Source organism: Crassostrea angulata, chromosome 5, assembly GCF_025612915.1.
Source record: "Crassostrea angulata isolate pt1a10 chromosome 5, ASM2561291v2, whole genome shotgun sequence".
Classification (NCBI taxonomy): Eukaryota; Metazoa; Mollusca; class Bivalvia; order Ostreida; family Ostreidae; genus Magallana; species Magallana angulata.
Window position 1 is genome coordinate 7,856,797 of NC_069115.1, and position 24,498 is coordinate 7,881,294.

Genomic DNA, 24,498 nt, shown 5'->3' on the forward strand with positions numbered 1-24,498 from the left:
ATGCACACTGTTGTAAAACTGCGAAAACAACGTCTTTTGTATGGCAGGTCGATAACTTCGAAATTAAAAATCAAAGTACTGAAGTACTGACGGGAGTTGATTTTATCGACTATCAATTATTCAAAATCAACGAGATGTGATTTTGTATGGCAAGTAGTATCAGTAATCGAAATATTTCTGAGAAATTGTATGGATCCAGGCAAGAATGAACTCTTGTCTTGTTCAACCAAACGTTCGACTGTCTCCGTTTATCTCCGACAAACAAGAGAGACTCTGTTTTGTCAGATATTAACGGAGACAGCCAAGCGTCTGGTTGAACGAGACTACACTGAACTCTAGCGTAGGAATACATACGACTTTAAAAAATATCTAAACTGTTTGTACAATTTAAAATCTTATTATTTTCATGATATTAATAAATATGTTTTCTTGAAAAACAATGCTTCAGAATACATAGCATTGAATTTCTTAATTTTCAAGAACTTAGTGTGTCAGCGGTATTGATTTGTGCTTAGGTCCAAACACTGTTTCACTTTCGCTTTGCCTGAGTAAGTGCATAGGGAAGTTGATTAAAATCAACTCCCAAAAAAACATCTCTTGATATCCATACATCTTAAATATGATGAATTAAAACTATCATGAATTCAAGTAATTAAAGATCAATTCAATTAAATGAGTACAAATAAACAACACATGCATATGCATGAAGATCATTGATAGTACATGTAAACTATACCTTATTTAAAAGAATTACAATCGATGTTAAATATAAACGCAAGTGATCACTTAATCCTAGAATTAATAAGATTAATGTATTTGATTTCTAAAAATTCAAGGAGGTGTGCATCTGAAATTTTAGAATCTTCAAGAACCTTGACAAACGCTTGTCAATAAATCTAATATTGATACACACTTTGTACACTTCTACAGCATACTTTTAAGTAATATTAAATGCGAGTTCATAAACATTCAAAACACATGTAACGTGTAGCTTTCATTTGGTTTGGTTTTGTAAAGATACAAGGAGTAAAAAAATGCAAATAGAATGCATACGTGTTGTAAAATTGTAAGTAATATAGGTAAGGAACACACAACCACACACAAGGACAAACTACACTGTAAACGTTTTGAGTTGCTCCTATTTAAAGGAGTATTCTCAATAATTTGAAATCGGTGCAATTTTGATTAGAAACATTAAATTCTAGTCTTTGTTTACTTAGTATTGATTTAAAAAACTATAATCTATTCGTACTTATATACATCTATCTTGTTTGGATTACATGTTTAATTTAGAATTATAGCATCTTTTTCATTACTAGTGTAGCGTTTATATCATTTATCCGGGTATACCCATCTTAATTCTTCATAATCTCGGTAAAATTCATTAACGAGTTGAAATGTATATTACAAACGTTTAATAAGGTACATGTAAGCCCATTATTTACCAAATGGATTTAATCTTAATTTATTTAGAAAAAGGAACAGTTATTGAACAAAAGGTATTTTTAAGTTAAACGTACATGTACAAATATTGAAAAAAATGTTAACGTTTTTCTTTATAACACGTAAAACAAACAAAAAATTAACATTATGTGCCTATTTTGCCTTAGAAACAAAAACACTTGCCATTTTTTTGTGCATAGACTAAGTACTTACGCCTACCCATTAGCAGGCGTAGATTTAAACCCAAATTTAGTCCCGACTAAGTTCCCGCCTTTTTGTGAAACGCAACTTTGTCGGGTTTTGAGGTTTAGTCCCTGATTTAGTCCGGACTAAGCTTACGCCTGGACGTTGGCCTTTTTGAGAAACGGGCCCCAGATCTGCAAATACGCTTTTGATGATGGCCGATTTCCGGATTAAAAAAATAAACTGTGATTTGAGTTGCGTGGCTGATGAGAGCTATTTTCTTTGAAAGAAATCAAGTCTGTGTCAGTGGTCATATACCTCCAATTTATCTGAAGGTTTGGAATGAAAGAAATAACTGAACTGTAGAGAGACTTTTGCAGCGTTAGATTATTTACGCTTGCATCTTTTAAGTGTGCAAACAAATTGGGAAGATTAATATGAGTTTTGAATTTCGCCGCTGGACGACGTCTGCCATCTTTGTACTTTTAAAAGTTGTTATGTGACTTAGATCATCATCAAATCGAAGTTTGCACACTACCTAATGATGTTTGTATATAACATAAAGATGTTTTTTACATGGCGGAAAGAACAAAAAAGAACATCGCGTAAAGATGAAAGCATAAGGATGTTTAAAAACGAAGTATGTAAGAAGGAATCACATCACATAATTAGAAAAGCAAATGCCATAATGATGAATGCCCATGCCATAATGATAACTATACATCACAGAATGCCAAATGCACATGCCATGATAATAAATGAGCATCATGTATTAGTAAATGCACATCACATACTTTAAGGAGTATATCATGTAATGAAAAAAACCACAACGCATAGTGATATACAGCCATCACATAACGATAAAAGCACGCAACATAATGATATACGCACATAACGAATTTAGTTTTACCATGATCAGACAGTCCAGATGTTCCATACTAATCTATATATTCATATAAGGAAACATATTATGCTCTGTTTTGCGAAAACTCAAATGATATTTGCAATTTTGCAATTACTACATACACACACAAAGTTGTCGTTGTACCTGAGATAACGCATTTGTCTCCACCCTATTTAAGGTTTAAACTGACACCATTACCTAAATGGGCTTTCATATAACCGCCATGCTGGCATTGATTTTGAAATTCTTTTTATATCGAGTTTATTTTAAAGTGGAAATCTTGGGGTTTTTTAATTGCTGAGATAGACCAAATATGATGACCTTTTTTTAACATACCAAAATTGCTAGTCACAACATATATTAATGAAACCAAAAACGAAAGTTGTGATTCTATTGTTTTTTTAAAATATCCATTCTGGAAGTTAAATGTGAATAGAAAAGCTGTATGAATATTCATAAACTATGACGTCAATATCCCTAAAAAGCTCCCTATATAACATGCTTACCCGCAAGTGCGTCTTTACTCTCGAATAAAATACCAGAGAAAATGTATTGAGAATAATTGCAAAGTATGGTGTCCTGCATCCATTTATCTGAGATTGATGTTCTGCTTATAATCAGAAAGGGATAACTTGTACAAAGGTATGATATATCATATTCATATTAGTACATATGTACTCGTCGTCGATTTATCACTAGATATGAATTAATAATAACCAATTCTTCTCATCTCTAGTATATCTCGTTAAAGTTTGGTTTATAAATATAAAGGAAATCAAACAACAGAAAGCCTAATATATCGATAGGTATTATTCTAAATCATTTATATACACATCACAATCAACTTTACAAGAAAATCAGTGCAAATCAAATCAAGGTGGTATGGGACATCTTCATGTTGTGACATATTATTTATCGAAATAAACATGACATTAGGTATAATTTTATAAATAGTTTCATTCCCAAAATTGTTATCTAACAGCTTAGCGCCGTCGGTTAAAGGATTCACTACGGATCTGTAAGTCACGAGCTCGAAATCAGCTGGGGCATTTATAAATTTTACCTTTCTAAAAACTTTGGTTGAATCTATCATAATGATTGCATATCTACAATATGTAGATAGAGTTTCTGCTAGCGTATAATATAATTAAAACAATATGCATATTACAGACACTATACTTGAATTGGTTAATAGTTTTTTTTTTTTCCAATATCAAAGCTATTACGATAATAATGATTTAAACAGAAAAAATTAAAAAGAATTCCTTTTAATGTTTATTGTGCATGCAAAGTAACGAATAGCTTTCTCTGCATTTTAATACACCTCAGTAGCGGGTGAATATTTAAACAAAACAAATTAAATTGTATGAATTTATGTCAGATGTAAGCTGGCTATTGGCCAATGTTATAAACGGAATCATATCAATATCGGAAGTAGTGTTTTGGATTGTTGCTAATGGCAACCATGAAACGCATTACGTCAATCTTAACGGTGTATTTATTATTCATTTCTTACCAATAGATCTTTTGATGAAAAGTTTTATATTTAACTTTTAACATTTAACACCAATAGCTTTTAAAAACGTTGGTCTCATTGAATATGTAAGGTCTCATCAAAAATCATATTTATTCTCATTTCAATTTTTCATTACTTTAGCGTTATAATGGAATTACGTTTTAAAGGGACCTAGGCACAGTTTAAGATCGAAAGTTCTCAATATGTATCATTTTTTATTCAGTATAAAATGGTTTACCTGGGTATTTTGATACCCACATGCTTTGTCAGTCACCTGAGTATCATAGCCCTTTACTCACTTGAGGATTCAACGACATTTAAAATTTAAATTTGAAAACGATGTCCAATTTTCTTCAGTTTCCGTATAATTACTATTAAGTAAGAGTCTTTTTACTGCATGCATAAAGGAAAAGTTCTGTAAAAATGTTTTAATGATTGAGTTCTATTTCGATATTATATTATGACCGTTACATTGATGCAATTGTCAACATTAATAACATAATCTTGGATTTTGTTTTGTTGCAACAAGTTAATATTAACCAGTATAACTTGATGGCAAAAGAAATTAAAACAGAACTCATTTAACCCATCAATTAATGAAATTAAGTTTAAAATCATTTAACGTTTTATATTTGATTACAAGTATCTAGATTCTATAAAATAGACTATAAACACGAGGCACGATTTTACTCGAAATTAAAGGCTCAAATAAAACCCCATGGTGTAGAATTTAAATGACAATAACTTTCGCAGGGATGTGTGAGGGCGGAAGGGGGGTTTGTTTTGCGCGTAGTACACCAATGTCCTTAAAAAATTGATCCATTTCAGACACAAAAATCTAGGCTGTTTTAATATTTTTGTGACGATGACCACGAATTTACGGTCTTTTTCAAAACGTTCAATTGTTGGGATACAAAATGATATTTTTAATGTATAGTGGGTCATCTCTCTATGTTTTTGTTAATTGAAATCGGTTTGTTTTCCAATAGACCTTAATAAGGCTATGAGAAAAATATGGAGCACAGACCCACTATATAAAAGAAAATGCATTGATGTTCCAAAAATGACAGTATTTGCATGTTTTGATGTGTATACGCTTGTTTGAGTCAACATATTCCAAGTATTGAACATATTTATAATTATGTTAAAAATCAATGATATGTTAAATATATATTGTTTGAAATGATTTTTTTAAATATCAGATCTATTGTTATTTTAATTTTTCCGTAACTTGCATGTCCGTGTATAGACATTTTATACGCCTTATCCACCCATTTTCTTAGAAAAAAATTCCAAGTTTTGAACATATTAATTTGTTAAAAATCAATGATATGTTAAATATATATTGTTTGAAATGATTTTTTTTAAAAATATTTATATTATTATTATCAGATTTATTGATATTTAAATTTTTCCGTAGCTTGCAATTGGTTGTCCAGGTATGGACATTTTACACGCCTTATCCACCTTATCTTATCTTATTTCTTCTTAGAAAAAATTGTTTGCTGCCAAAAAGTGGGTGGGCGAGTGGGGGGGGGGGGTATTAACAATGTTCCTGAAATATCTTATATTTGGGGTCTTCTCTTAATTGTTTTATAAATTAAATGGCATTGATTAAAATGCCATATATTGAAAACTAACGAGAGAGAGAGAGAGAGAGAGAGAGAGGGGGATGTGGGTGTGGGTGTGTATGTGTGTGTGTTTAGCACTTGTACTATATTGAGTTGGTATCATTGGTAGTCGTCGAAAAATGTTCACCTTAACCTTTGTTGAAGCTGCCCGGTGTGATGTTGTAAGGGGATTTTATTGTGTTAATGCATTTAATTAACTAGAGAGAGAGAAAGACAACGAGAGAGATGAATACAAAAATTGTTCTGTTTCTTCATGCATGCATTGGCGATTATATATATTTCATATTTATTAATATTCAAAATTTTGAATATACATGTACTCCTCTTTAAATATCACGTAATATCATGAACAAAGTGTCATACTGACAATATACAATGTTGTAAATAGCGACATTTACACCTTTCGATCTACTATACACAGATCTGCCTCGCTGATCCTCTTGTGAAGTAAAACTTCAAAGACAGTTTGATATCGTAACCGGTTATCCTCCATCTGTATTTTAAATAATCATAAAATCCATCACATATCTATTGATACGATTAAATTGAATTTAGTTTACAGAACTGCAATAGTCACTTAAAAATCAATTTGAAATCGATATAGATAAAAAGGTACATTGAGAAACAGTGCTGTATAGTGTTTTTCAAAACCCTATACAGTAGTGTACAGTGGGACAAAGTGCTGGTAGATGGGTAGGTACAGTGTTGTCCAGTGGATGCAGTAAAGTGAAATACAATATATCGGTACAATGGGATGCAGTGGGGTAAAGTAGCTATTAACAGTGGGGTACAATGGATTTAAAGTAGGATACAGTGATTATACAGGAGAAATCAGAAAATATCAGTCAATTTTCCTGAATATCCGTAAACTGTTTAATTCAGTAGTAACAGTGCTAACTTATTTAACAGTAGTTTTAAAACGTTTTTGATAAGTATATTATATTCTGTTTGTAACAAAATCATATGATATTTTGCAACATTGCAATTAATATGTACATGTACAAACTTGTCCTTGTAGCGTCTGCTTGGCATGCTGGCATAGTTTTATTTTTTTTTCAAAAAGAAAAATATTATTACTCCTTTCTTAAAAAAAAACGAAAGTTGTAATTTCATTTTTTAAACAGACTTAATTCTTGAATTTCTATGAGATAAGAACAGCTGTATTTGAATATATATTAGCTATGACGTCAATATGCACATATGTATTGAGACCGCTTGTAAAGTACATGTATAGTGTGCAGGATTTGTTAAACTTAAATTGAGGTAAATCTAAAAGTCATACAAAGAAGAATTTGTAGAAATGTAAAAAATATTATATTTTTATTACTATTTGACATCGGTATGACAATTGAACCGATCAATTGAACTTTCTTGCCATTCGTTTTCTTAACATTTGATACGAAATAGTTTCATAAAAACTAATTATTTAATAGAAAAACAGCTTGTTAAAGAGTTCACCGGGATATAAACTTTGTTGATCACGTGATCAAATCCTGTAAAGCCCGATGGGGTTCTCGGATTTGAGCACGTACCAACCAAGTTCACTGTGAACTTTTTAACATTACTGTTTGTTACTTATATTACGTTTTTGAAAGTCAAAACATTCAATATAACCTTTTTTATATTATTTTTTCAATAATGCAGTTGTCGAACGATTAGCACGTGCAGTAATCATTGTGAGGCCATGAAAAAGTTTACACAGAATAGTACGTTTTGTTATTACATAGGTTCAAATAAGGAAACATATTTGCAAATGTAAATAGTATTCATTGGTCGCTGTCATATATGAGTTTTTTTTAAGTTTGCTTGTTGCCTTACCTACATCATGTAAGTGGGAGCACGTAATATTTTTTATATCCTAGTAAAGCGTATGTTAATATGATTTTTAAGGAAATGTCCAGCTATCCTGTACATACTTAGACCAAAAATGTAAACACTTTTTAAATTTACTTTTTATGCCAAAAAATTATTGAAACTGTTGTTAAGAGATAAAAAAGTAATATATATTATTTTAATGTGGTTTTGTATACAGATTACGCACTAAAGTATTGAAAAATGTTTATAATTTGTAATTACTAAAAACAGCGCAGCGCAGCTGACTTTAATTAAAAGATTTTTAAATCCCAAAAACTAAAAGGAGGTCATCGATGTCCTCTCTACAACATTTAAGTTCAGAAAAAATATTACACCTTCCGCATTCAAGTTGTAGCTTTGTCTCAAAATAGGGTCATCTATTCTTATCAGTCCTTATCAAGCAGCATGCGATCATTTTTTAGAACATCAAAAATCCCTTTTTAGACCTCTGTTTTTTTTAAAGACACAGTGACGTTATATTTTCATCAAAAATATTTGCAAAGTAAAACAATCGGTAGTGAATGTTTGACAGATATGAAAAGGTTTCAATATATTGAGACAATGCTACAACATAAAGACATGATCATTTTTGGATCTATTATTGCATACATGATATTGAATAGAAAGAAAAAGACTTTTTAAAGAATATTTTTACAGTTGATTTTGCTTATGTATCGTCATTGGCATATTTCAATATTATTTTAAAATCAATAAATGCTGCAGCAAGTACATCTATAATTAGCCTGTAAAAGTGGATTTAAACATAAACAAATAACACAAGGCCAATACAATCAATTAATCTATTCGAAAACTAAGTGTTATTATCTACTGTGAAGGGATACTCTGTAGATACATGTAAATGGGTTCCAGTAAGTTTCCTCACAATTACTACCTTGAATTAAAAAATTGACGCAAAATGCATTTTCATTGATATTTTTCTTGTTATTGAAATTTTTCAATACCAGATAATAGTAACTTAATTTATCCACAATGATCTCTGTATTTAAAGATAATTGAGAGAAGTAAGTTTAGTAACCTGCTTATGATTGTCATATAATCATTTTTTAGATATAAATACAAACTAACATAGTTTTAGAGTTTTTTGCGACTTGACGTGTACATTGCATCAGCATATTTACAAAACGACAGTATTTATTCCATTACAGTGAAGGGTTAAAGAATCAAAAGAATCGATAGGTCTTTTCTGCACTCTCTGAAACTAACTAAAATAACAAGGTAAGTTGATGCATGTCAAATGCAGTTAAAAATCATCTCTTTTTATGTCTTTCAAAGGCTGCACCATACAATTAAACAAAACAATAAAGTCGCCTTTGTTATAATAAGGCTATAATAATTTTTGTTGGATGCATCTGTATTATAGATTATGGTTAAATCTCGAATGTATGAAACGGGTGTTCTTGTATTGGCGACATTATATACATAAATAAAACGCATCTCACTTTTGATGGATGCTTTATATATACAGGTAAAATGCAGCGGATGTTAAACATAACCACAATTATGTCAAACATATGTTCTGAAACATGTGTTCGCCATAAAATACGAACACCTTATTGAAATATATGTTTAAAAACATATGTTTATTATATGTTTGACCTATTTATAACATATGTTTGGATAATCATAATCATGATAACCTTATAAAATAAACATATATTAGTCATATGTTAAACATATGTTAATATCATTTTCTGTTTAGGTTCTCTTTTTGGGGTATCGTTTTAACAGCAAGTATAACATAATGTTATCATATGTATGTTTAATGCATTTAGACGTTTTAATCTTTCATTGCATTGTTGATAACCTCTACTCGTTTTATAACCTCTTTAAATGATAGAAAATAAAACATTAGCATTAATTTTCACAATATATACTTAAACCTTAAATAATTCGGCCAACTTTTTGTCCAACGTTTCTTTTAGGGTTAGCTGTTTTTGATAAGCCATGTCTTTACCTCTTTCTATACAGAAAATACAACGATAAAACCGTAAGGTTTCAAAAAATCATACAGAAAGTATAAAATAGAAAAACCATGTACAATTGGACATCAGATATCCGGACGACAGATATCCGGACGCTTCGGTTTACGGACGATTTCATTTGGGAACAGATTTTCAAAAATAAAGAACGTTTACGTCTGTAAATTGAGTTTTACACGTTTTTCAGGTGTAATATCCTAATGATTAGCTTGTATAAACACTCTATCGTCTTAAATCACTTTCAAACTACAGACAGAATTAGTCACGCTTCTCTTAACGTGGTTTTGGCATTTTTAACACCTGCCAAGTCTCATCACGTTTTAAAACACCCCTGTATTTTAAAACAAGAATGTGCAAAATTAATTTTTAGAAATCTGGAAAGTTTTACATATATTGGTGGTCAATCTATATTCAGAGAAGTAATCTTAAAGATGAAGTCTCATCAAAGCCGGAGGTATACTAAGAAAGCAAAATGAAAGCATATCGTTAGTGCATCGGTGGATCTTATAATAATTTTATTAATCAATTAAACGTTTTCGAAGAATAAAATTTTTTATAATAAATCATCGATTATTGTGGAAATTGGCGTGTCACGAAACGTAAAGTAAAAACCAAATAACGTAAATAACCGGCTATCACACGGTTACCATTTTAGGCCGGGTACTATTTTTTGTGATGAAATAACGATGTAAAGCGGTCTGCCCGAATTGTATTAAAACAATAAATTTCAACAGACAAGTTTGATTTCTTGCTATTTCGTATGAAAGGCAAATCAGCTTAGAGGTTTGAAGCAGATTGTGTTCCTATTTCATCATAGAAATGGGATTTATTCTAATCATGTATAACCCAAAAGGCTTTATTGTAAACATATAGGGTTTGAGACAATTATTTTAATTTGATAATAAACATATTGATTATTTTTTTATAATATATTTACGATATAATATATTGACCTTTTACAATGTACTTACTATTAAGTACATTGACCTAGAATCTGATCAGGATGTGAAAGTGCAAGACTTTTCCTAGACATTTCCGAAGTAGTAAACAAACTGTTAATCGGATTAAGGACAGTGTAAAGAAAACCAGGATGTACATCTATTTAGAGGAGCCGATAAAGGAACAATAATTGAACATTACTAAAATTTATGTTAACATTATATTAGCTTTTAAATAAGACTGTGACGTTAAACTAAAGACAGCGGCAATTAATATCTTATTATAAATTATTTTGTGAGTTTTCAGGATTTTATCATGATATATTATAGAACTTTATAGTACAAACAATTATGGAATTTGTTTACTTGAATATTAATTTGTTTATTTTGTAAGTAAATGTGTGTTATGTATGTTATATAAATATACTGGACGGCACACTTGCGGGAGAGCCACTATACGATCCTCCATACGATCTGGGCCTGTACCAAATAAACTATTGGAAAAGACGTTTGATTTGTCTTATTGGCTTACATTATGATAGATATTGACCAAGCTCTGACCAAAATAATATCCACATTTTTATGGGAAGATTGGAAAAAATTGCTCCTCAGCGCTTGCTTCAAACATCAGAGCTTGTTGCGTTTCATTGACGATATTGAGATGAAATGGGTCGAGAACCGAGACTGCTCGACTGACAACAAAATGCCTTTCATAATTCGATCAAATTCACAGTTAACATATCTAGTTTCAAAAACGTATTTTTGGACATTACATAAAGTCTGGAAGACGGTGAAATAAAATTCAGCTTCAATACTACCCCCACTGATTCTCATCTCTATCTCAAGGCGTCTAGCTTCCACTCTCCCCACACGTTTAGAGGAATTCCTAAATGATTAACCACTCGATTCAGACAAATGTGTTTTTCATACCTTTGATATTAAAATTCTCTCAGTGTAATCATGGCTATAAAGCCCACACAAGGCAATCTTCAATACATGAAATTGTTAAAAGGGCAGGAAAACTCTTTTAAAAACAGACAAAGCAGGGTCTCACTTGTCACAATCTATTACCTTGTCCTTAATTAAGATCATTACCAGCAGGCATGTTCACGAAGCTATCTTAGGACTATGGTGTGTCCTAAGTACATCTTAGTACAAATGTAGGATTCGCCATAACTTTTTCCTAACTTTAGGACATCGCTTACCATGTCCTAACACCATCCTAAGGATTTAAAATCACGTTTTGGGGGATATTTGGACTGTTGCAAAGCGTTTTAAAACACGGTAAAATAAAGCAATATTTTCTACAGTTCCAGCATTTCCGACAAACCTCAAATTCCGAACCCGGGAGAAGATGGAAGAACATAGTTATTTATTTTATTTTGTACGTTGATTTAACAAAATTGCTATTGGTCACTGATATATATTTAAGTAAATGTAAATTTTTAAAAATGCATACATTGAAATTAGGGTTTTAGGCCTATTGTGTTAATTACCGACACGAACAATTTTCTCTGGCTAATTGTTTAATGATTTATCCCTGCACAAGTCTCTCAAATTCGATCTGTATGAATAAATGTTAAAAATAAGAATGGTTGTAGAAGGTTAGGATATCTTAACTAAAGACGTTACTAAGTTATCGTCGAGCTACATCTTAAGACGTGTCCTAAGTTGATCTTAGGATGTTCGCAACTTTTTTCCTAAGTCATATCTTAAGAACACACTTAGGCCATATCTTAGGAAAGTTTCGTGAACATGCCTGCAGAATCTTTAGAAAAATATGCCTTATCTTTACACTAACAAATAATGGCAGATCTTTTCAAGGATTCACCGATGGCTGCATTTAAAAGCCCAAGGAATTTAATGGACATATGGTAGTGAGAGCGAGATCGATCGCCCAATGGTTGTTTTCAACTTGTTCAAGCCCACGTGCAATGTATCTACGTAACCTTTGACATCATCCACATGTTACAAGCACGGGATATTCAAAAGTGCGGTTGCATTTACTTCTACGTGAACCAGCATGTGTAGGATATGGAGTGGTTGGGTAGTTCGATTGAACATCGAGTGTTTAAATATTCGATTATTAAAAACGCTGACAACAATTTTTAGTTAGCTTAATCAACCCAATCAGGTGCGAAGTTGACGGTCGTCAGTTACTGCGAAGCGGTCGGCCGCATTGCCACCAACATCCCAAACATTATAATTACAAAATTGTTCAAATTATAGTGACTGTTTCTGTTTTAGTTTCTTTGTTAGTGTAAAAGAGACAGTACGGCGCATGTTATTAAAACACCGACTTGAAAAAAATTTCGATCGGGTTCGGTTTTTTTGTACTACTCATAAATGTATAAACTTTCAGAAAATTGCTAATTTCTCCATGAAATAAATCTAATTATTTCATTAGAATTAAAAATTACAAATAACCCATATATATTTACAGTGCAACGTGTTACGGGGTTCAGCCTTCTATACTATTACGAATGCATATTTACTTTAAACAAAACACATGTAGGGCTCGCAAAGATGTTTTTCTACTTTTCCTTGGTAATAGTTGTTCAAAGTGTTTAAAATAAACACAATTATTATTTTATAAGCTTGTATTTTGCGTGTTTATCATAGGAGCCGCTACAACCTAAATTCATTTCTGTAAGTGATACTCCTTGAAGAATTATTTGACATCTTTATCATAATGTCTGATCATTTTAAAATTAACCGAAATTGGTAAACCATTAATTAATAATCAAGAAAGTGATGATTTGTTCCGTTAAGAGAGTCCCTTTTACTTCGTGTACCATGATGACCGTAGTCGGGCGAAGATCTTGTAGTTTTCAGTACGTGTCAATTACGTGTCAATCAAAATCCACGAGGTACAAATAAACAAAATAAGATTATTCCGGTTTGTACGACCCTTAAATTTCCTGAAGCTCATAATTACATTAATTAGGTATGTGAAAGGGATTTTCATGTACTTCAACTATTATAATGAACATTATTTCCTATTTCCTAACGTTACAATGGGTAAATCTGAAGTTATTCACACACGCTTTTAGCTGCACTGTCTCTTAAAATAGTGCTAGATTTTGTTTTCTAATTTTAATCTAAGTAATTTACTTTTGTATCATGAAAAGCAACTGCTTGTCCTGAAAAATTAACGATTTTGATTGTTCATGTCGTTAGCAATCTAAGTACTTTAAAAATTCAGTTTATATATATATATATATATATATATATATATATATATATATATATATATATATATATATATATATATATATATATATATATATATATATATATAACAAAAAAACAATAAAATGCTTTCTTTGGTGATTCATTCGGGATATGAAGATGGTGACATTGCAGAAAAAATACATAACCCGCGATAGTGCGTTACGTAAATTTTTTCTCCAATGAGCACTACCTTTATAACCCGAATGAATCATCAAAGAAAGCATTCTATTGTTTATATTAACATCTTTCTTTAAGCAAATTGATAAATTGATTAGGAAAAGTAAGTAAAATTTACTAAATTATTGTAATGTACGTAAGTACATGTAAGTTAGCTAAAAGAAACAGCCAAATTGTCTCCTGTGAGACTTTAAGTCTGACATCGTCATGGTTGATTCGTGCAGTCCGTGATTTTTCGTAGGTCGCTATAGGTTTGGACCAATCAATAAACAGGGCGTGTCGATATATGTCCTGTCATTTTCTTGTCAGTTTCAGCCGCTGTAGATTTCGACCAATCGATAAATGGGCGTGTAGATTTCAGTCTGGCTGTTTCTATAGCGCTATGAATTAACTATAAGTTTCCGTAAGAAATAAAGGGAATCATACTTGGTAGATATATATATATATATATATATATATATATATATATATATATATATATATATATATATATATATATATATATATATATCTTTTAAGATGTCGAGTGTTATTGGTTATATTTTAACAGTTGTACACAACTTCGAATTCTTTGCTTTTTGACATGGTTGATTAGTAGGTATGGAACTGATGTGTTCAAATCTGACATCAATAAGTCTGAATCATTGCCTATTTATAATTATAACCATAATCATACATCTAACTCGATTCCTATTTATCGTTTTAGTATCAATCATTGCAATAATCAAGTTATTTATTTTGAAAATACAGAAATCGTACAAAAGAAAGAAATATTTTACTAAACCACTTAATGTATAACCTATAAAAACTGATGTTCTTTCTTTTTAATTTTTTTTTTAGATCAGAATGGATTACATAAAGTCATATTTGACAGCCAGAAATTTTTTTTTGGAAAAATTTGTCCCTGAACAAAAAAAAGTAATACAGACTTTAATCGACCTGAGAGATGAAATTCAAAAAGAAACAACACTCCAGAAGTTTGGTTCTGTCGGGTATTCATCAGTAGGTCTAATAAGCGATGGAGCGAGTTTTGTTTCATTATTTGCGGCACCAATGACAGCTGGATTATCTACTGCAATATCAATTGCCCGTTATGGAGGGATGGCTTTTGGTTTTGTAGATATTGCCCACAGACTTTATAAAATGTCCATGATAATGAAATTGATTAAAAGAGCTGAAACGAAATTGCAGGCACATGAAATCACCTTTTCAGATTTTATCCGACATTTTCTTCGGAAACTGGAAAGCGACTTTGAAATTATTGAAAACAAATTAAAAACCATTCGAGAGATAAAATGTGATGAAGAACAAGAGATCAGCGAGATTATCAAACATTGGAAAGAAATAGGAATGCTCGTTGCAGTTCCACCAAATTTAAAAACGTTTATGAATTTATTCAATGAGAGTAAAGAATTAATTGTACAATTACTGGTATCTGATGGATTGGTTTGTAGAGGTATATCAATTGCTACAAAAATAATTGTACAGATTGGGGCAAAGCAAGTCGCTGTAGAGATTGTAAAAGAAAATGCAAAGGATTGTTCAGAAAATATTTTGGAAAAAGTTACAAATCATGGAGCAAAACAAGTTACAAAAGAGGGTTTAATAGTTGGCACAACAGATTTTGCAACGAAAAGTGCAACGGATTGTACAGAACAAGTTACAAAAGAGGGTATAAAGGAAGGCGCTACCTTTGCGTTTAATGTAGCTACCTTAGGTGTGGGTTCAGTTTTGGATGCGTTATCGTTGATTAACAGTGTTAAAGATTTGTCACGATTTCGTAAAGGCGAACTGTGTGCTGAAGCAGAAAAATTAAATAGCGTCATTAAAAAAATGGAAATAGAATTGGAAATTATTATGCAGTTGTTTGAGGAAAAATCAAATGATGAAACATAGATTTTACACTATGATGTTGATTTAGAAACCAAGTACCAAATGGTTTACTTTTTGTATATGCGATGTATTTCAGTTTTGTCAACATAATTCGATCAATTAAGTTTAGTTATTCATGGACAAATATTATGGAGGTTAATTATCTATTAACCATTATATTTTAAAGTTTGTTAGTAGAAATAATATTTGAAGACCGTTTTCTTCCTTCAAGTTTAAAAGATAACCATACTATTTAAAATCTAACTTGTTTGTTAAAGTAGCATTTTCTTACTGGCTTTGCACGATTATGATAATGATAATGATATTTCAGAATGTTGAAAAAAGAATGCTTTTGTCGATCAAATGACAAACCAGGCAAGATATCACATGACTTTTGTATCATTGTCCAGATTCATGTGTGCTGATTGCACACAACCAAATCAGAGGATATATATCATTGTATGGAATGAAATGCAGAATAATTTTATCAAAGATTGAATCACAATCTAATGGAAAGAGAATTGTGATGTAATTAAAAGCACTGCGTTTTACCTTTCAACGTGGTTACATAAGCCCTGTTTAGCTTGTATTTGGTGAGATTAAATCGATGCATATCATTTTAAAATCATTTTACCATATTTTTGTGATTAATATTCAGCATCAAAGTGAAAAATGATACATAATTAGTAAGGGTTTGCAAAATCATTCAATTTGGTCAACTTTAACATTTTATCGCCATTTTAAGCACCGTTTAGTGGAAACACTTTACAGCGCTCACCCAACGTTTAAGGTTTCTTTTAAATGATGTAATCTGTTTTTAAAGTTTTTACATTTGCATTGATTTCCATGTCTGATCACGCTACAAAAATTCATGAATCTTTATCATTGTTCTTTTTACTTTGGTTTAAAATGATTTTACAAAAATGATTGTCGGTCTTTTATATTACCGTATAACGGGTATTTTCTGCGGTTGTTTATTTTCTGCGGTATTTTGCGGATAAGAAAAATCCGCAAAAATTCAAAACGCAAAATATTCTTTTTAAAAAATCACTAATTTTGACACTATTCAAAATACAAGCTATAATTTTCAAACGTGATCAGTCCGTTATTAGGGGGCTCTGCGTCGTATTTCACACCTAATTATCTCATGTTACCTGTCCGATATCAATTATAGCTGAACAGATATAAGGACTGTGTGTTTAGTCAAGTATGAAATAAAAATGATCTGAGAAAAGTACAACAGTATTTTGTATTAATACGCTACAATAGTGTAAGTTTGGTTCTCTAGTTTACGTTCCCTATGGCAAATCCGGTAAACACATGTATTTTTTTTTTGCGATCTAATGTAACCGCAGAAATTGAAAACGCAGAATATAATTTGATACTTTTTAGGGGTTAAACCGCAAAAATTTCAAGCCGCAGAAAATACCCGTTATACGGTAGTTATTGCTTGTTACAATGATATGACATCATTTTAAAATGCAATGATATTGCAATGTTTTATATCTCGTTATTTTGTGAATATTGAACAAAATTTATTTGTTAATAAAGTCTTTGGCAAAAATAAAAAAAACAATAGTCATGTACTGTGATTTGCATTTCTTTTTAAGATCACCTGAGCTGAAATCTATAGTGAGCTGTTCTAATCAATTTTGTCCTATATCCGTTTGTTTGTCTGTCCTACGTCCGTCCGTCTGTAAATTTTCATACAACTTTGAGTTATTCTGAAGAATCAAAGGGCAAATTAATTAAATGTGGCATAAAGCATTAATGAATAAAGGGGGTTCATATTTTTGTTAAAATGAAAAAAAGAATGATGATTTAAAATCATTGAACATAATCAATAAATCTTGTTTATGCCAACATTTATGTACTGAGAAAAATGCTATCAAAAATACAAAAGCAAAAAATGAGGTTATCCATGTTGTGTTTGCAAATTAGGAACACAACCATAGAGCAATGTCTTGTTTAAGTCACTCAAAACTGCGTGGCTGCAAACTTAAATTGAATATTTTAAAATTTCAAAATATGAGAGTGGTTTCCACTCTTAAGCGATTGGTTAAGACAAGATAGAGTTTTGCTTATTGAAGTTTCAGCTTTGTCTCAAAACAAAGTACACCATATATGATATAATGTCAGTGAAACAAGCAAATGTGAAAATGATCGACAGTTAATAAAAAAAACCATAATATCATTAAATTTTGCAGTTGTATCATTTAATGCTAAAGCACATTGCAAAATTAAATGCAAGTTTTTATACAGAATACACCTTTTTATTTCTAAAATTCTTATTATAAGTTAAAAGTGGATCATTATAATTGTAAAAAAAAATAGATGGATTGACCGACATACGGACAGAAATATCAACAAGTTGATAGAAAAACTGACAGACAGACAGATGGATAGGCATAACCAAACAGAAAGATAATCATTGTTCTCAATTTTGACTAGTTTGTCCTAGTTATTTCACACAAGATGTCAAGTAGCGGATGACTCAAGGTATTTTGCTCTGGCTTGTCACATTAAACAAACAAACCAGTGCGGTTTTCTATCTTCAAGCTCTGTAAGCAATCCTTGTGTAACCTTGTGTGCATTATAATTTGTTTACTCAGTTTTTGTGTCTTATCCGATTCATTGATACAAGATATATCAACATGGAATCACTAGTATAAATGAAGGTATCTTGCAATCAAAGTGTGAGACAACTGGACATTTTTTCTGTTATATACAAAAAAAAAGAGATTGTTATTTAGTTTATTTGAGCAATACCGTACCGTAATGTGAAAATCTCATACTACGAATGATATAATGTTTTAAGTAGGAAGAACGTAAATCTTGTATTCTTATCAAATTAACTCCTGTTTTATTTGCATAAATATTATATCATATACATGTTATATATCAAATATATAATAAAAAATAAAAAATAATCAAATACCGTGTATACATTGAATATTATTGCTAAACTAATATTAAAAGGTTATCAAGATTTTTAAACAATTAGACATTAAGACAAATTTGATAGCAACGTTTAGCAATGATCGACTACCTGTACGTTCTCTGTACAGACAAAGAAAAAGGGAAAAATTCTTATGCTAAGTACTTCGTTTTAAAATTAAAAATCTCTGTATAATTTGAACGCAACAAATTTTCAGGGAGAGAAGAATATATATGTGTTAGATTTATTTAAGTTGTTTGGAGTGTGTTAATTGCACTAAGTGACTCTTGTATACAAAAACATCCCTGGAACATGATTGATACGTAAATTTAACCCTTGCGTATAATAAAAGTGGGGAGAGAAATGGATAAATGCGGGTTAAGATCCATAAATCCCCTGCTACGAATGTTATTTCTTTTTTAAATTTATTTTCACAATCATTTCTTCTTACATTATAGACAACTGGTGGAATAAAACTATATTTTAATATATGTTTAATTTTATTTGAATAGCTCGGATGATTATTATATTCTAAAAACTTGATCATTAACATTATTATGACATAAGGGAAAGAGCTAATATAGGCCATACCTGCTGCCTAATCCCTTTTCAAAATGTTAGATTGAATGGAATTATGTTAAAATTAAGGTAATCATCACAGGAAGAAAATATTACACACTGTTCAGAAAATACTATATTTCATTAACATAGAATAAAATTAAAAATATTTTCAATATATAACTAGATGCTGTCATTAGACAGTAATACCCGCACCATGTGTTTGCCCCTAAATAACACTGTTTTATACCAGTTTAATTAAAAATGAAGGCTACATGCAAACTCCGGTAATACATTTAAAAATTATAATTTTCATAACTGAAGGATGAGATCCCTGCCCATATGATAATACACATCGTGACATGAGCCGCACTTTATGTGCAATTTGGGGTAGAACTGTTTGCAGTGAATTTTCAGTTAATCAATAATTTTAACATTTTATGTCACAGGAAGTATAATGGTCTATATAATTATTACAAACAAAATTAAAAATTAAATTATGCCCCCTCCCTGTGGCGGTTGCCGGTTTTAGATTTGCTTCTGTGTGCCTACATGAACATCATCGTATGCACAGATTTAGAGAAGGGGTGGGAGTGAGGGGTCCAGACCCCCCCTCCCCATGAAAATTCGTAAATTACCAAAAATACACCTTGGACCCCAATGCTCTTACAGACATGTAAACGCTCTAACCCATTGCGCTTCAATGTTAGGTAACATTATTTGGGGGGGGGGGGGGTAAATATTTAATCAATAGTCAACATACTTTATTGTTTATCTCAATAGGAAGTATACATGTACATCACAATATGCAGGTGTCCTGCACCACCTTAAAGCTGTTATTTACCTAATAAAATAGTGCAAGTGGATTTGAAGAATAGGTCATAAAAATACATGCATGTTACAAATGACTGATCTTTGTCTGAAGTTACGTACACAATACAGGTTTGCATGTCTCATTAGCGGGTACTAGTTTTACCCAGCTCTTCGATTAGATGGGTTCACGTGTATACATACATGGGTGTTGCTAAAACGCGGAACGGAAAACGGAACGGAAGGAAAACGGAAAATCTTATCTAATGTTATTTACCTCATAGATTTGTTAAGTATGCTAAAACGATATACTTTATGTACCTTTTTAATTTTTTTTGAAAGATTAGCAATATTAGATTATTTATTCAAGAATATTTATTTCCTCAAAATTAACAGTACATGCATTGACCACTATATTCTGTCCCAAAATATCCTCGATTCACTTTTTGCTGTATATTTATATATACCTCAGGGTTCAAGCGATTCTCTTTTAGAAGCATTAAACATTCTCATTATTCTTTCTTTAAAACGTCCTCTCTAGCTTATCAGCTGGTATAAATACACGGCTAAAAATAAAGAAGTCTACGGGGTTTTGCATTTTAACAGACCCGGATGATGGTGTTGAAAAATTGTGCAAGGTCTTCTGAGTGACTTCCAAATGGAGAAAAGATGTCAACATTTTCCATTATAAATCGTCCAAATGTGCTGCATGAATATTTTGGGATCGACAGACTATAGTCCCAATATATAATCGGAAAATCAAACCAGGCAACGTCTAGAGCTCTCTATTCGGATCATATGTATATAGCTGCTGGAATAAACAACTGCATGCTTTGTAATGCAAACGTAAACAAAATTGCATTGCTAAAAATACTAGTTTCACAAATTACCGGGTACTAGTTTCACAAATTACCGGGTATTTTAATGTTTACTGTATTTTAATTTTTTAATGTCGTCAGTCCTACAGTTTTTTTCTTCCATCTCAATGATACTGTATCGTCTGTATGATAAAAGATCGTCTAGAACACCGAAAATTCAATTTTGATGTAAGTATATACATGTACATCATATTTGAAAATAATATAAAAATACTCAAAACACGCATAAAACGCTTTCACTAACTGCGTACGTTACGCTAATATGCCAGCAATACCATATAAGAGAAATAAGTAAAAAGTTATAGCTAATTTGCTCGTTTAATCATGTTAATGTTTCACAATTCGTATACATTTGATTTTTCCGTTTCGTACTCAACTAAAGCCGAATGAATACAATGCTATAATTGATAGACATTCATATGAATATTAATAAGATAGCAACATGTTGATAATCATTCATTAGATATAAATAAAAGATACAAAGTAAATCGTTTCTGGCCAGTCTATACCCTTTTTAAGGGATAAACGTGATGATATTTTCCATTCCGTTCCGTTTTCCGTTCCGCGTTTTAGCAACACCCATACATACATGTCTGTGTTTTCCGTATGCAGAAAAGGATTACGGTAGTTAAGATCAGCTAAAGGAATTCATTATTGTGTTTTAATTGGATTATCATTATGATGTTGACCAATTTAGGTAAGCATAATACATGTAGTAGCAGTAGCGCAATATAATAAGATGCCAGCATGGGATTCCTGCCAGCATACATACACATGTTTATAAGTTCTACTTTCACTTTCTTAATGTAATCTCCCTTTGACAGCGTACTGTATCATCATCTAATAATATTTAAATAAGCTTATCATCGTTACCTATCCTATCGCATTTGTAAAATTTCTGTCATTTTAGTTGCAAAAGTTATTTTTTTCATTTGCCAGACTGTCAGAGTTGACCCCATATTGACCCTGTATAAACAATTTCTTATTAAATTTGTGTATTTCATATGTAAGTAAGTGTAGACACTTATATTTTTTATATGAGTAATAATAGGAAGGTAGGAGTATTTCTTTCTTAATGTATTATAATGCATCAAATACAATGTAGGTCATGACCTTATGGGACTGTTCTGACCCCACGAAACAGGAAAATACAAAATATCTTCTAAAGTCATTATGATGCATCAACTGGTGTAAAGTACATTAATGACCCCCAGGTGTTGTCTTTAACCCCCCCCCCCCCCTTTATGAAATAGGAAATTATATGATACACTGTATATTTTGTTAACTTCTGAGATCTGAGATCCTCATCCCTAAACCGTTTAATTTATTTTTGCTCTTTGTGTCATTGCGCGTAAAATTGTATTGTAAGATTATGCCCCCTTGGAGACACCCTGACATTTTAGAACTAGAAATAATAATGTATTTTATCTTATTCATATGTTATACAGTAGTGTTTGATCCATGTGGGTAATTCCTAGCCTAATGATGTCACTGCTTTGTTTAGGAGACTTTACAATTGCCCCAAATAGGTGAATACACATGGCATGATGCATATAACATTTTGTTTATAAATCTTAAAAATTGAATTAAGCAATTTCCAAAATGTTAATGTGAATCACGAGAGAAAAAGCAATCAAGAAATGATTTAAAATTTGCTACTGTACACATGTAAGAATGTATTAAGAAGACTGAATCTTTATAAGCAGGTTAGATTGGGGGGGGGGATGAATGTGGAGTATAAACATTTATAATTTGAATCATTTATTGTTATTAATTAATTTTAACTTGTCAATGAATACTACTTATTGATCCCAAGGTAGAAATATGACCTCTGATCGTATCTCAATAGATCATTTGTCAATTATGCAAGGTGTAATGTAATTTTTTTTAAGAATAACATTTTTTACCAGTTTATAAAAGTTTTTAGACACCCAAATTATATTTTGATTTTAATAGATTATTCGACAAGGAAGGGGGGGGGGGGGGGAGAGAGAGAACAGTTTATATTTGAGTTTGTTTGGGAGTGGGGGTTCCAAGTCATATATTTGACAATTTTTTAATGTAATTTAAAATAAGACTAAGCCATACTACAGTCATGAACATGAATAGTATAGAACAAAACACAAACTAATACATGTACATGTATATATACATAGCAAGTATTACAAAACAGATGATTGATCTATATCTGGGTTCTTAAATTGAATCATATATCAAGTACATATTATATTATTGTTTCTTTGTTCAAGGCATTTAAGATGGTATGTAAGTCATGATCCCAAGTGCTCTTCCTGAAATTATCAAATATCATAAAAACCATTGAGATCCCCACCTTAATCCAAAGATATCATTCCTCCTTAGGTCATGCAGGCGCATCAGATCATTATGGCATGTAAGTCATGACCCTAAGGGGTCATCCTGACCCCCTTAGAATCAGAAATTGTCAATTATCTTTAAATTATTGATGTTTGATGATCCTATCTCTATTTAATCTTTATTAATTATTAAGTCTCCTGAATGAAGTTTGGAGACTTATTGTTTTTGTACGGTTCTTAATACATGTATATATTCTTCATCTTCTTTTTCTTCTTTCCCGCTCTGAACTTGTTTCTCAGAGATGGCTGAACATAATTGTACAAAACTCTAGGATATGATAGGCCTGCAAATCTAGTTGTGCACCCTGGTTTGATTTTTCTCATTTTGGGTTAGACAACCACTTTTCGGGGGAGGGGGGGGAGGGGGGTGTCAAAAGGGTGTGGGGTCTAACATTGAACCTTGTAGAAAGAATCATAGACTCTATTGTAAATGGTAACTTGAAAATGGACAAAGATAATAATATAGGGTTTTCATAATCATATATTGGCTGTTACTGGCAATATATAGGGTTTATTAGATCTGACCCCTGGGGTCATCCCCACCCCCCAGGAATTTGAAATTACCATATATCTCAGAAACTGTTATAATCATGACCCCTAAACCATATATATTCATGTTTCTGATGTCAAGGGGCATCAAATGTTATGTAGGTCATGGGCCCTGTGGGTGGTCCTGACGCCCTCAAACAGCAAGTCCCTTAATATCTTCAAAACAGTTGAGATCCCCACCCTTAAACCATATATATTCTTGTACCTTGTGTCAAGGGGCATCAAACGGTATGTAGGTCATGGGCCCCGGGGGTTGTCATGACCCCCCTTGAACAGGAAGTGCACGAATATCTCGAAAACGGTTGAGATCCCCACCCCTTAACCATATATATTCTTGATCCTTAAAGGGCATCAAAAGGTATGTACCGGTAGGTAATGGGCCTCAGGGTTAAATTTAATTTTTCAAAACCGTAATGCACATCTATGGAACAGTTCCTTTCATATCCCAAGATATGATGTGTCTATCCATTAAATCATAAAAGGAGTTCTAGGATCTCTGTTTTTTTTTAAGTGATAAACGTCAATTTTTCTGCTACATTTTGACTCCCTGGATGAAATTTAAATTTTGAAAACCTTACTGCACATCTATAGAACAGTCCCTATCATATCCCAAGATATGATTGTCTATCCATTAAATC

At 31.5% G+C, this 24,498-nt stretch overlaps 1 protein-coding gene across 3 annotated transcripts; it reads left to right on the forward strand.

Annotated features, from left to right (window-relative positions):
- Positions 1 to 3,071: 3,071 nt before the first annotated feature.
- On the forward strand, positions 3,072 to 16,680 carry LOC128184868 (uncharacterized). Of its 3 annotated transcripts, none has more exons than XR_008243783.1 (3): positions 3,072 to 3,172; positions 8,698 to 8,767; positions 9,252 to 9,735. XR_008243783.1 is itself a non-coding variant. In XM_052854500.1 (3 exons), the coding sequence occupies exon 3, from the start codon at positions 14,727 to 14,729 to the stop codon at positions 15,774 to 15,776; it is 1,050 nt and encodes a 349-aa protein (XP_052710460.1). In that variant the 5' UTR covers positions 3,072 to 3,172; positions 8,698 to 8,767; positions 14,721 to 14,726; the 3' UTR covers positions 15,777 to 16,680. The 3 variants fall into 3 exon arrangements, 2 of the variants coding, with proteins under 2 accessions (XP_052710460.1, XP_052710461.1); XM_052854500.1 differs by lacking the exon at positions 9,252 to 9,735 and adding an exon at positions 14,721 to 16,680; XM_052854501.1 differs by lacking the exons at positions 3,072 to 3,172; positions 9,252 to 9,735 and adding exons at positions 7,323 to 7,383; positions 14,721 to 16,680.
- The last annotated feature ends 7,818 nt before the right edge of the window (positions 16,681 to 24,498 follow it).